This window comes from Amborella trichopoda, chromosome 2, assembly GCF_054954075.1.
Source record: "Amborella trichopoda isolate Santa Cruz 75 chromosome 2, AtrichopodaSantaCruz75HAP2 v2.0, whole genome shotgun sequence".
Classification (NCBI taxonomy): Eukaryota; Viridiplantae; Streptophyta; class Magnoliopsida; order Amborellales; family Amborellaceae; genus Amborella; species Amborella trichopoda.
Window position 1 is genome coordinate 58,106,676 of NC_142337.1, and position 16,915 is coordinate 58,123,590.

The following is a 16,915-nucleotide window of genomic DNA, read 5'->3' on the forward strand; positions in this document are numbered from 1 at the left end:
AGGCAGTTTTGTATATAAATTATTGGGTTTTATTTGTTTATTATTTTAATTAATTTCAGTAAAAAATGGAATCTAGGTTAACCATGGTGGCTTGATGGTGATTAGATGGTTTAATCCAAGCTAGGCTTTCCTAATCCAATGTTTAGGGCGGATTTGGAAAGGATTAACCTAATTATGTATGTTTTAAGGTTGGCTTAGGCTAATTTGGTAAGTTTTCCTAATAAATTGGGTTGATAGCAAGGTTTTAGGCCTAACTAAGCTAGCTTAGGGTTAACTAATTCTGTTTCCCTACTTGTGGGGACTTCTATGGCATGTTTAGTTTGCTCCCTGTGGGATTTGGACTATATGGTATGGTGCACCATGAACTAAACTAGTGTATGATCCATAGGGTGGTTTAGGCTAAGGAAAGGGTAATTTCATGGGGTGAAAGCCAGGTTTTAGGTTTTGGATAGGACTGAGAAAGTCACTACTTTTGGGCCTTGTGGGTTTGGGTTGCGAGTCATTGGGAATTCCCTTAGCCAAAGCAGTCTTCCTGGTCGCTGTTTTTCTGTTTTTTTTAAAAACTTTAAAAATAGATTTTGAGTTATATACAGTTTAGATCATCTTAGATGGGGCTCTCCGAATCCAATCTTGGGACATTACTTTGGGTGGGCGAAATTTTAGTTCGTCACTATCTTCATGAGGAGGTTACATCGTCAATTTTTTGGGGCGTAAATATATCCGCGGCTAGGGGTGGCGAACGGGTCGCGTCTGGTTGGACCCATACCCAAAATTTGGACCCATAGTTGGACTCGTCAGGTCCCTGATCTGTTTGAATCCATTACCACCTTATAACTATGATTTATTTTAGTTTTTGCTTTTTTTATAACATCATATATCATATGACTATGATTTTTTTTTTTTTTTTGCCAATAATATTGTAAAGGAAAAAGTTTATATAAAATTGCAACTTTAAAAATGTGGAATTATAGGTGTACCTCAAAAATCCATAATGTAGAAATATTGAAAAAAAGAGATTTTCAATCCCATAAATAATGCATATTGAAACACATTATGTATACCGTCCATTTCATGGGTTTATAGATATACCAGAAATTGGCTGAGAGAGTGAACAGGTGCTACATTGATCCAACAGACAGGGGGAGCGTGAGCATGGCGCCTTGAGGCAGCCAGCAATGTGCTCAACGCCCTGCCCTTCTCTCTCATCGAACCACCCAAGATGCCTCCGCCTCCTCCACTCTCTCACTTCCGTCTCCATGCCCCACCTCCTCCAACTCCACGCCCAAATGCTCCGAAACCACTCTCTCTTCCTCTACCCCTTTGCAGCCGCCAAGCTCCTCGAGCTTTTCTCGCTCTCTCTGTGTGCCAATCTTTGCTATGCTTTCTCTCTCCTCACCCACCTCCCCAACCCCAACACTTTCTCCTTCAACACTCTCATTAAAGCCTACGCCAATTCCCCGTCTCCTGCACCAGCCCTCACCATTTTCTCTCTCATGCTTCGCTCCAACACAAACCCTAACTCCTACACTTTCCCCTTTCTCGCCAAGGCGTGCGCTCATCTCTCTTCGATCAATCCAGGTCTCCAAATCCATGCTCACATTGTGAAATTTGAAGGAAATTCACGAGTGTTCTCACAAAATGGCTTAATAAATATGTACTCTACTCATGGAAATTTCGATGAAGCTCGTCAAGTGTTTGAGGAAATGCCTCATAGAGATTTAGTCACCTGGAATTCGATGTTATCTGGTTTTGTCAATTGTAGTCTCATCATTGATGCTCGTAAAGTTTTCGATGAGATGCCTCAAAGAACTATAATTTCGTGGAATGCTATGTTAAGCGGCTACATGAAGTCTGGGGATGTGACTTCGGCCAAGTTGCTTTTCGATCAAATGCCTTCTCGTAATGTTGAGACTTGGAATGCTATGGTTGCGGGCTATGCAAAGTGCGGTCTCGTGGACCATGCGCTTGAGGTTTTCCATTCAATGCCTGAGAGGAATGTAGTCTCATGGAGCGCTGTAGTTAGCGCGTGTGCACAAGGTGGGCACCCACGCAAGGCCTTGGTGCTCTTTGGGGAGATGAGAGACACTCATGTGAGGCCCAATGGTTCTGCTATAGTGAGTGCACTATCGGCTTGCACTCACCTAGGTGCGCTGGACCATGGGAGGAGATTACACAAGTATCTAAAGGCTAACTGGACCAGGCTGGATACCATAGTCGGGACTGCACTCATTGACATGTATGCGAAATGTGGGTGCTTAGAGGATGCATCAAGCGTTTTCCAGTCATTAGGGCAACAAAAGGATGTGTTTGTATGGACTGCTATGATTGGAGGGCTCGCTATGAATGGCCATGGCCAAAGGGCTTTAGAGCTCTTTGGTTTAATGGAGGATGAGGGTGTAAGGCCAAATGAGGTTACCTTTATTGGTGTTCTATGTGCTTGTAGCCATGGGGGCCTTGTTGAGAGGTGTCGCCGATATTTCACCTCTATGAGCAAAATTTATGGAATTAATCCTCAAATCGAGCACTATGGTTGTATGGTCGATGCGCTTGGTCGAGCTGGTCTTCTCGATGAGGCCCGAGCTTTTGTTGAGGCCATGCCATTAGAGGCCAATAGCGTTCTATGGGGTACCCTTCTTGGTGCTTGTTGGATACATGGCAATGCTGAACTTGGTGAATATGTGGTCAAGCACTTAGTTGAGCTGGATCCTAAAGATGGGGGGGTTTATGTTCTCCTCTCAAACATATACGCCAGAGTAGGAAGGTGGGAAGAGGCGAAGGAGACTCGAAAACTAATGCAATCTAAGGGACTTCAAAAGAGCCCAGGCATAAGCTCAATAGAGGTTGATGGCGTTGTTCATGAATTCTATGTAGGGGACAAGTCACATTGCAGGACAAAAGAGATATATGCAATGCTTGAAGAGATGGCCTCAAGATTGAAGCTTGTAGGGTACACACCCAACACATCTCCAGTGTTGTTTGACATAGAAGATGAGGAGAAAGAGCATGCAATCTCTCACCATAGTGAGAAGTTGGCATTGGCCTTTGGGCTTGTAAGTGTGGGGTTGGGCGTGCCCATTAGGATTGTCAAGAATCTCCGGGTTTGTCTCGATTGCCACACTGTAATGAAGCTTATTTCTACAGTTTACATTCGGGAAATAATCGTGAGGGACCATAATGTGTTTCACCATTTCAAAGAGGGATTATGTTCTTGTAAAGATTATTGGTGACACCTGTGCTAAATGGGAGCGTGGTTATGCTGTTCTCCATGTTATGGATCTATGCCAGGATCTGCATCTTCAGTACTCAAGCATTGCAGATCGAAACTGCTTGGAGTTTCTTATCCATGATTTAGAAGCCCCCTGTTTGGTGAGTAATCTTTAATTTGAACCCAAGACCACAATTTTGCCTTCTGACCCTTAACCACTAAGCTAATAAGCCAGTCATTTTGTATGATATTGCATAAATTTATGCCATTTGTATTTTTACAATGTACATTGTTGTTAGACCATGGCATATTAACTTGTATGGCCACATTTGTTGTAACAATGATTTTCCCAAAACTTGAGCTCAGGTCTAATCAAAGTTTTCTATGGTTTTGTGTTTGACCAAAAATGCAGGATCGAGTCAGCTAAGGTAACATATGTCCTTGTTGAGTTCATGGATTCAACATCATTGGTTAAATTGTTGATGATTGCATATACCACCCTCAATAAAAAACACACAACGTTAAAATAAAAAATAAAAAAATCTCGAAGCAGCGTGGTCTACTCATGCGATTCGTGTATGGAATCACAGGCTTGGTCTTTGATGTATGACTCGTTTCTTAGAATACCTTCTAAAAACCCTCCATAGAGGGTCTTGGTCTTTTGATGAATGCCTCGTTGGTTAGTAAGCCCTCTAAAGAACCCTTCATAGAGATGGTTAAAAACAGTTATTTAGAAATCTACAAGTCCGATTTGGCCCTGACCCTGCAGGCATTCTGATTTACCGGTCCAGGGATTCCCATGTTGTATTGGGCAACAACTTACAGTGAAATAAAAGAAAATATAAAAACCAGATTGTATTGGGCAACTACTTACAGAGAAATAAAAGAAAATATAAAAATCAGAAAGAATTAGGGCGATTCAGCATTTCCTCGATCATCATTGGTTATTTTTAAATCAGTGGTTGGAGGTCTTCGTGTAGGACTAAAAAAGGAAAAATAAAATGAGAGAGATGGAAGGAAAAAAGAAAAAGATAAGAGATGGTGTTTTTTTTGTCGATGGAAAAGCGCAGTCCTTAGATGACAACCTCAAAGTCATCATCGACCTCGTCGGTGGCGGATCTTGCGTGCTGCTTCATGACAAGCACTGATGCTGTGATTGAGAAGTCCGGCGACGCGAGGAAGTCCCCGACTGGCCCCAGCTCCGGACAGTCATCCCAGTCACTCATCCCTTCAATCAGCTTTGATGGCCGGCTCCCCTCTCCCCTGCCCACCACAAACAAATTGTACATCTCTTCCATCCCTCTCAGCTCCTCCACCATCTCTGCCCCATTCCCCACCCTCCTCTCCAAATACCCCACCTGCCCTGTCGCTATGCATCGTGTGTGAAAGTCCTCCAGGAACTCGCAGTCGAGCCTCCTCTCCCTCGCCCTCTCTGCTATTTCAGAAACCTTCTCGACATCTGCATCTCCTGCTACTGAAATGTTGTCCTCGTCCTCAACCATTGGAATAAAATGCACGACCTCGATGCTGATTCCCCGGTGCTCCGCCATGCGACTTGCGAACGCGAGGGCCTCACGGTCATCGGCACCCCCAAAGAAGAGTACTGCCACATGGTGTGATACGTGCACTGCTGTGAGCTGGGTGGCTCCCCCAATCCCCCGGTCCACTAGGATCGCCACCGAGCACGGGGCACTCCTTTGGACTCTGCGGTTCACGCCCTGGAACCCAGGCCCGGCTGACCCAGCGACCTCCTCCATACGTCCATCCACCCTCTGCACCTTATGGAACGGTAATAATATGAGCGACACGAGCGCATCCTGGGCTGCATTCACAATGTCCTCATGCATAGTCGAGAAGGAGGCGATGGCATTGAGGTGGCGTATTGTGAGCCCTGATGTGGAGCCGACATATGTGTCAAGGGCCTGGACAATTTCATCATTCTCAATGGAGGCCTCATCCGTGGGGGCGGCAGCAGAGGCATGGCCAGTGGGGTCGGCACGCACCTTGAACATGATGGTGGCGGCGGTGCGGTCGGTGAGCTCGAGCAGGTGCATGGCATAAACAAGGAGGGGGGAGGAGGGTGTTCCTTTGGAAGCCTCGAGGAGGCTGATGGCGGCGGGTACATTGCGTGGGCTGTGGAGGCACGCCATGATCCGGAGCTCAGATGATGGGTTGTGCCACTCGAGGCCCGCCCACTTGAAGTGGGCTGTGCGGCGGGCACGGCGCACGATTAAGGAGATGATCGGGCAAACGGTGCTGACGCTGAGGAGGACCACCAGGACCATCACTGTGAGCGCCTCTTCTGAGATGATCTGCATGGTCATGGGTACATAATGCCAAGCTGAATTTAAGTCACCTTTTGAGATTTAATAGACTCTTTCTGATGAGTAGAAAGTAAGATTAAATAAAAAAATGAAAAAGAAAGGGTGCACATTTTAACAATGGAAAAGGTTTATCCGAGGTTCTAAACAATCAAATTAAAACACACCTCAAAAATTTCTCTAGAAGAGTTTGTTTTGATGCCCAAATATCCTTATATTGATTATCTTGACATCAAGATGCTTGGACATGAGAAAAAAAATGGATTTTAAGTTTTGGAAATAGTGCATCTTGTAACGGATTTTTGGACCGTCAAGTTTTAATATTTTCAAGTTTTTATAAATCTGCTCGATCTACACTATGTTTGAAGCTTTAAATTTTATAATTAAAGATAAAAATATATTTTAAAGTTATTACAAAGATTTTCAGTATTGAAACTACATTCCTCGATACTATTTGAAGGTACGTATTATTTTGATTGTTTAGAGCTTCTGCTCTATACAAACCGCATCCTTTAATATAACAATTAAAAATAATTAACGTTGAAAAGAGTCCAACATGAAACGTAGCCAAGTTAAGATCTGATTATGTATGATCAAATTTGTCTATGTCTATGGTTTAGAACTTATGTCATAATTATGGATATTTCAAGTCGATTTCTTAATGGTAATTTAGTTGGTTAATATGATTAAAAAAATTTACATAATGTGTCAACTTTATACTACAGTACTAAGTTGCACCTCAAAAAACCCATTTAGAAGTTGTTCTTATGCTGAAAAACCCTTCCAATTGATCATCTCATAATCGAGATGTACGGATGTGAAAAACATGATTTCAAGACCAGGAAATAGTGCACCTTACAGTAAATAATTTATACGGTTCATTTTCAAGATTCTAAGTGTTCATAGATTTGCTCTATCCACCTAATTTTGGAACTTCAAATTTTATTAGAAGGCTAAAAATCTAGATTTTTAAGCTACCGCAGGGGTTTTCGGCAACAAAACAACATATTTCGACACGATTTGGAGGTGTGCTGTATTTTAATTGTTTAAGGTTCACACCCTGTACAAACTGTAATTATTCTATTTATACAACTCTCTGTCTCTCTTGTCGATATTAAACCATTTTTATGAGCCATCTCCTATATATAATATGCTCATCAGAAGCCCTTAACAACGAGGTTATCAATCATCTAGATGATGACATGGGGAGATTAGGGATATAAATTTCAATTGGTTGAATATAAGGTGAAAATTGCTCCCATTCATTACTGCTTAACATATTAACTGTAGTACAATGAACCACATGACTATGGTTGTTTGCTATGACCATATGGTTCCGATGATATCTTTTCTTCTGCAAGTCTGCAATCTTGATTAATACGGGTTGTGCTTACACTTTTGATGCATTATAACCATATAATATTATTTTTCATATTTTCAATATCTCAATGAAGATTCTCAATAACATATAGATTGGACGTTTGGTGCGCATGAAAATATACTTCGCGTGAATAAACTCCCTTGTGTGATTTTAGAAGTGGAAGTTTCTATCCTACAATTTTTCCCATTTTTTTCTTTTTGAGATTTTTTGTTGAGGGGCTTGGATCCAAAAATTCTATCAGGTAAAATCAATGTTATTAAATTCGTTTCGCTTTGGCCAAAGAGGCCGAAGTCTTCGGATTTTTGGACTAGACCAAAGTAAAGTGATGCGGCCCCTTTGGTGAACTTCGGTTCAATTCGGCCACTTTGGCCGAAGCTTTGGCCTCTTCGGCTGAAGCAAAGAAATTTCTTTTTTTTCCCATTTCTTCTCTCTTTTCCATTTTTTTCTCTCTAAACCACCTCTCCCTCCTTTCTTTTTTAAATCAGTTGCAAGGTTTCACCATTCAATATCCTACTGTCTCTCTTCTTTCTCCAACCCTTCAATGCCCTCTCTCACTCTCTCCTGACCTTTATCCTCTCTCTTCACTTTTTATTTTTATTTTTCTTATTTCGTACTCCGGAAAATCCCCAACTCCTCCACCTCTTCCAACTATGCCTGGTGTTGTTTATTCAGCCACCAATGGACTACAGGTTCCTTACTCTTCTGAGCCTCGATTTTCCAAAGAAATTTCATGCAACAAAGTGAAATCTTAGGGTTTTTATTTACTAAAACTCCATGGCCAGGCTTTTAGGCTTTAGCATGGCCTCAAGAGAGAGGAAGAGGAGAAGAAAGAGGTGTTTATTGTGGGAGAGAAATCGATCGGTCTTTGAACCAGGAATATAAACTGGTTTCACAGGGAGTTGAGAAAGGAAACAGCTGATAGTTTTGAAGGGGTTGGACGAAAAAGAAAACAGTAGCAGGGAATATAATAAGATGACTTATTCAACAGCTTATTTTCTAATTTTTTATATAAAAAATATTTTATTTGTATTATTATTTTTTTAAATCCTAAGTCTTCCTTTGGCCGAAACGCCAAATTGTTTTTCATATCTAAAAACACTCATAGAATATTTCACTCATGGCTCATTACTATTCAAAGTTTATCCGATAGTCACGATTGTCGGCTAGTTTTTTTAATTTTAATATTTTTTTTATAAATCATATTAACCTAAACTTTTTTATGTGTGTGTGCCTTAGTAAGGTGCACTTAAATAAAATATAAAAAATAATCAAAATATCCAAATTTCCCCTATAAATATTTTAGTGGTATTTTTATTATTTTATCTTTTGAGAATTATTTTTTAATATTTTACATAAGTGTGAATTGCTTAGATGTCCACGCCCCAAATTTCATATGAATCTGATTTCTAGAAAATTTATTAAAATTCAAACACTATCAGACACATGTGATTGCATAATGGCCCTTGAGTGGTGATAAGCCATAAATAAAAGAAAAAAGTTTATATAAAGATGCAACCTTATAATGTAGAACTACAGATGCACCTCAAAAATCCATAAGAAAAGATAGTTTTAATGTTGAATCATCAAGATATGTGACCATGAAAAATAAAAAGATTTTTTAAATCTAAAAAATAGTGCATTTTACGACATATTATCTACACTGTCTATTTTCAAGTTTTTCATATGTTTATAGATCTACTTGATTTTAACCATTTTTAAAATTTAAAATTTTATGATTAGATATAAAAATAGATTTTGAGATAATCCTAAAAACATTTTACATCAAAATTATATACCATGATAAAATTTGAAGGTGCACCTTACCTCTACAGCTACGGATGCATATGTATGCCAACTGCACCCTAAATAAAATGGATAGTATACAATGAGACCATTTAACAGGAAAGTCAGGATTACTTACAACCATCCTATGTGAAATCTGATAGCTTAGGTATGCCACATAGTTCGAGAAAAGTTGTTTTGAACTTTGAGTTTGGTCAATGAAATAAATGCATCCACCAAATTTCACACCCAATGGTCAAGATTAATTGTGACCACCTTGTGCAAAGGTAAATTATTTAATTATATACTTTCCGTAAATAAAATACTATATAAATTTTCTCATGAGGGTTTGTAAGTGTTTTTATATTATAGAGGACATTATATTGCAATGTTAGATCAGAGTGACACGAGATCATTCCACTATTGTTGATTACATATAAAGGGAAAAGTTTATATAGAGCGGAGCTCTAAACAATCAAATTTGAGCCTACATCAAAAGCTTAATTAAAAGTAGTTGTTTTGATGCCTAAATATCTTCAAATTGATCATCTCGACATCAAGATGCATGGACACGGGAAAAAATGGATTCCAAGTTTTGGAAATAATACATTTTATAACGTATTTTTGAACCATCAATTTTCAATATTTTCATAGACTACACTTATTTTTAAGAATTAAATTTATAAATAAATATAAAAATATATTTTAAAGCAATCAAAAGATTTCTCGTATTAAAAGCACATTTCTTGATACTAATTGAAGGTTGTCTCTTATTTGATTGTTTAGAACTTAGGCTCTATACAAACCACACCCTTACATAAATGGAAAAGTATACAAAAAAACCATTGCAATTACTTTCTTGAGTAAGTAAGATTTTAAATGGGGTGGTTATAAATGTGTTATTAATTAATTTCATAGTAAAAGCATAAATTTTTCATACTTCATGATATATGTTAGGCTGGAGTGTTTGTGAGGTCCTTGTATGAATTGATATGATAAATTGTGCGGTAGTATGCAAACTTGAATCAAATGCAAATGCAGAGGGAAGCTGATGAGATATGATTGTGAAAGAGGGACACAGAGGTAACGAGGGGGAAGAGCATGGTAGAAAGAGGAAAGCTCATTGCAAAGAGAGGGGAAGAGTTGGTTAGGGAGGGAAAAGAGAGAGTACTCACATTCATCCTCCTGGCAAAATGGAAGCACATCATATGGAACGGCCCCTTGACATTCATGAGCAAACCCACCGCCACCCCTTCATGGAGAGGCATATCCACCGCCGCCGCGGCAGTGACCGTCCCCACCAGCTTTCCGCCTGCCGCAAGCACATAAACCAACCCCAGCAACCCCAACGCTTTTGTATTCGCCACCAGCTTCAAGTTCGCGTCCACACTCGCCGTAAACAAAAACACCGGCATCACAAATGTGTACAGAACATAACTCGTACTCTGGAGTAGCATGCTCGACACCCTCCCCTCTTTTGGGAACAGAAGCCCGAAGAAGAACGACCCCACGATCGAACTGAAACCGATGGCCTCGAAGCCGGAGCACACGACCACCACCACGAACAAGATGAGGGAGACGTGGTTGGGGTTCATGGGCTTCCCGTCAGGGTTGTGGTCGTTCAGCCAGGAGACAGCCGAGCCGACAGCATGGATAACAGTCAAGGCAAAGGCGGTGGCAACAGCGACACCGATCAAGAGCACCAGGTACTTGGGAATGCTCTCACCCCAGATGTTGCGACCCATAAATTCGACATAAGAAACGATCATGAAGGTGAAGAAGAGAGACATCATGTCATTTAGGAGGGCGGCGCGGAGGGAAACCGAGGCAACGTTGGATTTGAGGAGCTTGAGGTCGTTGAGGAGGCGGGCAAGGACTGGGGAGGAGGTGTTAGACAGAAAAAGCGTGAGGAAGATGGAGAAGGGGATGTGTCCGAGTTTGGAGGAGGAGAGGGTATTGACGATGGGGGCGGCGACAATGGAGAGGAGGGAGCAGGTGGCGACGCTCGCATAGGCGATGTAGGGGGAGCGGGAGTCAGGGGAGGTGGAGAGGAGGGAGAGGGGGTCCATATCGAGGCCGACCAGGAACATGTAGAACTGCATTGCTACCATCGATACAGAGGCGAGGGCTTCATAGCTGGAACTTGGAAATATAAAATCTTTCACATCCTGGATGCTACCGATGATCAGGCCCGCCTGCTCCAAACAACCCTTAGAAATTGTATTTCTATATATATATATATATTTGGGCCTTAAGAAAATAAAATCTTGTATCCAAATATAAATGCAGGTTTCTATAATTTCCAAAGAACGAGGAAGAGAGTGAGAGAGAGGGGAGGGGGGGGGGGGGATTTACTAAGATCTCAGAGACCATGCGGGGCTGGCGGAGCCGCTTGAGGATGAAGTGGAGGAGCGCGGAGGTCACCAGAGCGATGATGGCCTGCCAGGAGAGCAGCACCGAGTTTGAAGACGCATATAAGCAGCTGTTGGATGATGGTGCAGCCGGAGGACCTTCGGCGTTCATGGCCTCAAATTATGAACGTGGAGAAAGAGAAAGGAGAATGGTGTGGGGTTTTGCATGGGGTGGTGGAGGTGAGTAGAGAGAGTGGTGCGGCCACCCTTCAAACTGAAAAGAGCCTCGGTGTGAGGTGGAGAGCTTGTCCAGCGCTTTTGCACTAAAAACAAGTAACAAAAACTCTCTCTCTCTCTTCTTGCATGCCCTCATCTCTTATCTCCTACAAAATCGGTCTCTCTACGGCAACTGCAAATGCGCCGTTTCTTCTCTCATCCTTTCTCCCTCCTCGTCCTCCTCTCTCTCAGTTACCGTTTTCAAAAGTAAAAAAAAAACGGTTTAACCTTCTTCTTACGTAATATGGACGACATTTTGTTTTTACATTATGGGTCATATTTTTTTAAAATTATGCAGAGACCACTTCATTGCTGGCTCTTCTTTTCTTTTTCTTTTCTTTCCTCTTTTTTTCTTTATTCTTTTTTTGTTAAAAAAAAATTCTCCAATGCTAGACAGTTGGAAAAACTTCGGTATTTAAGGGCACACTTGGTACTACCTAAACCGAACATACTCGATGTTCAGCTTTTGTAATATTGAACATCTCAACTTATAAACAATATCTCTTACCTAGGGCTAGTCTAATATTTGCACACCAAACAACTGTGTTGTCCACTGTTTCTAATGCTGAACAACGTAACTTTTCACGTTGTCCGGTATTAAACATATTTATCGAAACTATTATAAGTATTTATTATTATTTAACTTATTACTATTTAACTAGTATACTTTATGTAATAGAATTAATGTTATTTATTTTTATTTGTATCTGAATATATCTTTTTCAATAAAATTCCTTAAAATAGAATTTAGCATAGTAGAAACATGGACCGGTAGTATCGAACAAGCCCTTGCTACTAGAGAGATGCTCGAAAATGTGGGATTTCCCACCTGTCTGGTGTTAAAAATACCGGACAAGTGAGCAATTACGAAAAAAAGGGGGGCCACAAGGTGGAGTAGGTCTATGCATAGTTTTTACAAATATATGACCCATGCCATAATTGGAAACCCGTCTGTACAAATATATGACCCATGGCATTGGAAACCCGTCTGTACATAATTTTTCCCACTGTCGAATAAAAATACTGGTCCATGTGTTAAAAAAAATGAAAAAGGAAAACTAAGTATGGGGCAATCCAAAGTTTCCAATATTCGATTGGTCTAAAAAATGAGGCGATCCAATATCATGGGCATATCATAGAATCACAAAAAAAATAAAAAATAAATAAATAAGTGGTTAGATATTTGCCAGGGTTCAAACTCGAATAAAATAAAAAAGGGAAAAGTATACAAAAAGATCATTTACGTTTAATACATAGAGGTCACTCTTGTCCATTAAATTTCGAATCGGGTGGTGTTAAGTGTGTCATTGCCTGGAGTCACAAAACTCAGTTTAATAAAAAAAAAATTTTGAACTTTATGACACCCCCAAGTATCAAAATTTGATATCTAATGGCTAATAACAACTGTGACCTCCTTGTGGCAACTATAAATGGCCTTATAATATTTAACCTAAAAAAGAAACCATAAAAAATGGGCATGAGCATAAAATTTTGAAAAAATCAGGATCATGTGGTATTTCCAAAATTATCTCTAGATGTAAATTTTCTGAAAATCTAAGCAAAATTATGTATTGATCAAATTTCCCCAATATTATTGTTTGGTTCATATTTTACAAAAATTTACATGGAAACCACCTCTCCCCCCTCATTGGCCCTTTATTTTGCCAAGTTTGCCCCTTTTGTCCAATATTTTCAATGTAGAACCGGTGGGAAATTCGCTTTTTTTTTTATCTATAAATTCTTCTATTGAGTTGAAAAAAGTTATTTTTTTATTATTTCTATTTTATTTTTAAAAAGTTATTTATTTTTTAAAAATAATGATGAAAAAATCTTCAAAAATAAAGAATTTTTTTTTAAAAATATTCAAAAATAAATTCTCTATTTATTTTGAATATTTTGACACCATTCTTTTTTAAAATGAAATCTCTATTTATTTTCCATTCTAGACATCTTAAAACTTTAAAAAGCCGTACATTCATATGTTCTATATTGCTAGATGTCTGGCACCCTAGGAACTTGACTTTTGGGGCAATCTTACAATGCAAACACCAAACCGCTCAACAAATAAGGCACTTCAGTGTTTTTTATATTGGACATATCATGAATAAAAGAAAAATAGAACATTTGGAGAATTTCCCACTTGTCCGGTGTTAGAAATGTCCAACAAAAAAAGTAATTCTAGCAAAAAAAAAAAAAAAAAACGAAAAGAAAAAGAGAGGCAGCAGGGTCTCGACATAATATTTTCAAAAATATAGACCATTTCGTAACAAAGGTGGGAAATACGGCCTGTATATAATCTTTGTGATAGCTTTAAAACATATTTTTTTATTTATTTATAAATTTTAAAGCTTCAAAAATAGTGTAGATCAACATATCTATATAAACTTAAAAATCTTGAAAATTGATGGTCCAAAAATGTATCACAAAGTACACTATTTCCAAAACTTGGGACTCATTTTCTTCTCATGTCCATGCATCTTGATGTCGGTCGAGATGATCAATTTGAAAATATTTGAGCATCAAAACAACCTCTTCTAGTAAAATTTTTGAAGCAGGCTCAAATTTGATTCTTTAGAGTTTAGGCTCTATATAAACTTTTCCCTAATATATATATATAGATATATATATTAGGGAAAAGTTTATATAGAGCCAAGGCTCTAAACAATCAAATTAGAGCCTACCTTCAAATAGTGTCGAGAAATGTGATTTCAATATTAGAGATCTTTGTGATAGACTTAAAATATATTTTTATATTTATTGATAAAGTTTAAAGCTTCAAAAATAGTGGAGATCGATAGATCTATGAAAATCTTGAAAATCGACGGTCCAAAAATGTATTACAAAATACACTATTTCCAAAACTTGAAATCCATTTTTTTTTCATGTGCATACATCTTGATGTCGAGATGATCAATTTGAAGATATTTGGGCATCAAAACAAACTCTTCTAGTGAAATTTTTGTGGTAGGCTCAAATTTGATTGTTTAAAGCCTCGGCTCTATATAAACTTTTCCATATATATATAAGAATGATTTCATGCAAAGGTTGTATAGTAATATAATGCAACCATCTTCAAAAACCATTTTAGAGACATTTGTTTGACACAAAGTTTTAAATGTACACGCTTTTATTATGAAGAACAATCCCAAAAGAGAAAATTTTGAAAAAATGCACTAGAAAGTTTTCATTCTAGCCTAATTAATATAAGAGGTCCATTTTATTGAGATGGTTAGATATAGGCCTCAGAAGGATTTTGTTATTCCAAAACTTTTTATATAGCATTATCATCATTAGATTAATAATGCTAAAAAATAAAAAAATGATTTTGAATTTGTTATGGCTTAGATCTTAAAATTCACCAAATGGATGGTCAAGATTTCTTGTTGGATGGGTACTAATTTTGACCATATCTAAGATGCAAATTGAAAAAAAAATTCATATGATTGATTATGAGGATGAAGAGAATGTGTGTGCAAATTTTGAGGTCATACAAATGCCAAAAATATGGTTATCGAGATGTGTGGTTGCATTATACTACTATATAACCATTGTATAAGGAAAAAGCTGGGATTAACCCACTACCTCATATGAACATATGAACCCAACGGTCCAGATTGAATATGGGTCGATATGATGATCAAAGAAGGCTAGTAGTGTTTGAATTTTATTTTATTTTCTACAAATCTAAAACCCTTAAAATTTTAGATGTATGTTCGTAAAAAATAGGTGAATCTTTGAAAAATATCAAAAAAATATTTTACATGAAATAAATTAACCAAAATACCCCTGAAAAATTTAGGGGGGTATTTTGATAATTTTTTTCGTGAATAATTTTTTTATATATATTTTTATTAGGTGCGTATTGATGAGAAGAACACACACTTAAAATTTCAAGTGATTTGGATTTGTAGAAAAATAAATAAAATTCAAGCACAACTAGACATCCGTTATCGTCAAATCGGCCCAGATTCAATTTGGGCCATTGGGCTCATATGTTCAAATGAGCTAGTGGGCTAATCCCAAGTTTATATATATATATATATATATATATATATATATATATATATATATATATATATATATATATATAATCATCTACAAAACACCTATAGGTAAAGTTCTTCAGTACTTCACTTACACCTTGTCACCGTCCAAAGTTCATCACACGATTACAGTTATATGTTATTATTTGATTTTTTATAATTATTGTACTAATCAGATTTATCTAAAATTTTGGGCGTGTGTTCATATGACCAAGTCGCACCGAAATAAAATATTTTAAAAATAATAGACATCAAATAAAATGATAAAATTACCCCTAAAACTTTATAAGGGTATTTTACATAATTTTTATCATTCAAATTATTTGTTTTATATTTTATTCATGTGCATCTCACTAAAGCGCACACACACCTACAGAATTTCAGATCATTATGATTTGTAAACAAAATATTAAATTTCAACACACTATCGGACATCGGTGACCGTGTGATAAACTTTGAATGGTGATAAAGTCGTAAGTGAAGTACTGTAGAACTTCAACTATAGGCATTTTGTAGTGTTTTTATATATATATATATATATATATATATATATATATATATATATATAAAATTACAAAAGACCTCTATCTCCTATAAATGAGGAACTAGGATCCTCTAATACTATACAGTCTGATAGTTATGTAAACTTACTTAACAAAGTAATTACACAAAACTGGTTTACATTAGTAAGAATAATAGTTCATAAAGAGTACAGTTTCCAAACCTTAGCATTAATAGACTCAAGCGCGGACCTAAATTGTATAAATGAGGGATTGGTCCCTACAAAATATTTTAGCAAAACAACTCAAATACTAAATACAGCTATACCTGTCTTCCTAATTTGGGAGTGTATTCTCAATTATTTGTATAGTTATCCGATATATTGTAGGACCATTTTATGATCCATGGTATTTGGTATAATGTCATAAAATACATGTGAAGATCTATTCTTGTATCATTATTATTGTATTCAGCAAATTTCCTCTGAGAGGCTTGTATTTTTGGCGGCAGTATTTCGGTTCCTGATCCCCATACTTGGAACCAGTTTTTGAACCAATTTGGGAATTCTTCTATCACTGGTATTTTAATTTTATATATATATATATATATATATATATAGAGTCTATTTTAGATAAAATTAATTGTCATCCAAAAAAACCAATAAAATACACTGTTCACGAATATGGTTAGCAAAGAAGGCTATTTATTATTATTATTATTTATAAAAGCTAATTCCTTCATTAACCTCTGCACCAAAAGTTCACTAGAAGAGGTTGTTTTGATACCCAAATATCTTCAAATTAATCATCTCGACATCAAGAAGCATGGACATGAGAAAAAAATGAATTTCAAGTTTTGAAAAAAGTGTATTTTGTAATACAGTTTTAGACCATCAATTTTCAAGTTTTTAAAATCTGTCGATCTACACTATTTTTGAAGCTTTGAACTTTATTAAATATAAAAATATATTTTTAAGCTATCACAAAAATTTCTAGTAGTGAAACCACATTTCTCGACACTATTTGAAGGTAGGTTCTAATTTGATTGTTTAGAGC

The 16,915-nt window shown here is 37.4% G+C and overlaps 1 protein-coding gene and 1 pseudogene across 2 annotated transcripts; one reads left to right on the forward strand and one right to left on the reverse strand.

Annotated features, from left to right (window-relative positions):
- The first annotated feature begins 1,055 nt into the window (after positions 1 to 1,055).
- Positions 1,056 to 6,638, forward strand: LOC105420413 (pentatricopeptide repeat-containing protein At5g66520 pseudogene; annotated as a pseudogene). Its single transcript, XR_016049781.1, has 2 exons — positions 1,056 to 3,366; positions 3,618 to 6,638. The product of XR_016049781.1 is annotated as a pentatricopeptide repeat-containing protein At5g66520 pseudogene (transcript).
- On the reverse strand, positions 1,270 to 11,359 carry LOC18431274 (cation/H(+) antiporter 15). Its single transcript, XM_088858880.1, has 3 exons — positions 11,045 to 11,359; positions 9,865 to 10,884; positions 1,270 to 5,517 (listed from the first exon to the last, which is right to left on the reverse strand). Exons 1-3 carry the CDS (start codon positions 11,210 to 11,212, stop codon positions 4,279 to 4,281), a joined length of 2,427 nt encoding a protein of 808 aa, XP_088715006.1. The 5' UTR covers positions 11,213 to 11,359; the 3' UTR covers positions 1,270 to 4,278.
- Positions 11,360 to 16,915: the final 5,556 nt, after the last annotated feature.

Excerpts from the sequence above, each read along its gene's own strand:
- LOC18431274 (XM_088858880.1), bottom strand. The coding sequence starts at position 11,212 with ATGAACGCCGAAGGTCCTCCGGCTGCACCATCATCCAACAGCTGCTTA. Across the intron at positions 10,885-11,044 it reads GCATGGTCTCTGAGATCTTA|GCGGGCCTGATCATCGGTAG; the intron begins GTAAATCCCCCC and ends TGTTTGGAGCAG. Across the intron at positions 5,518-9,864 it reads ATTTTGCCAGGAGGATGAAT|ATCATCTCAGAAGAGGCGCT; the intron begins GTGAGTACTCTC and ends ATGACCATGCAG.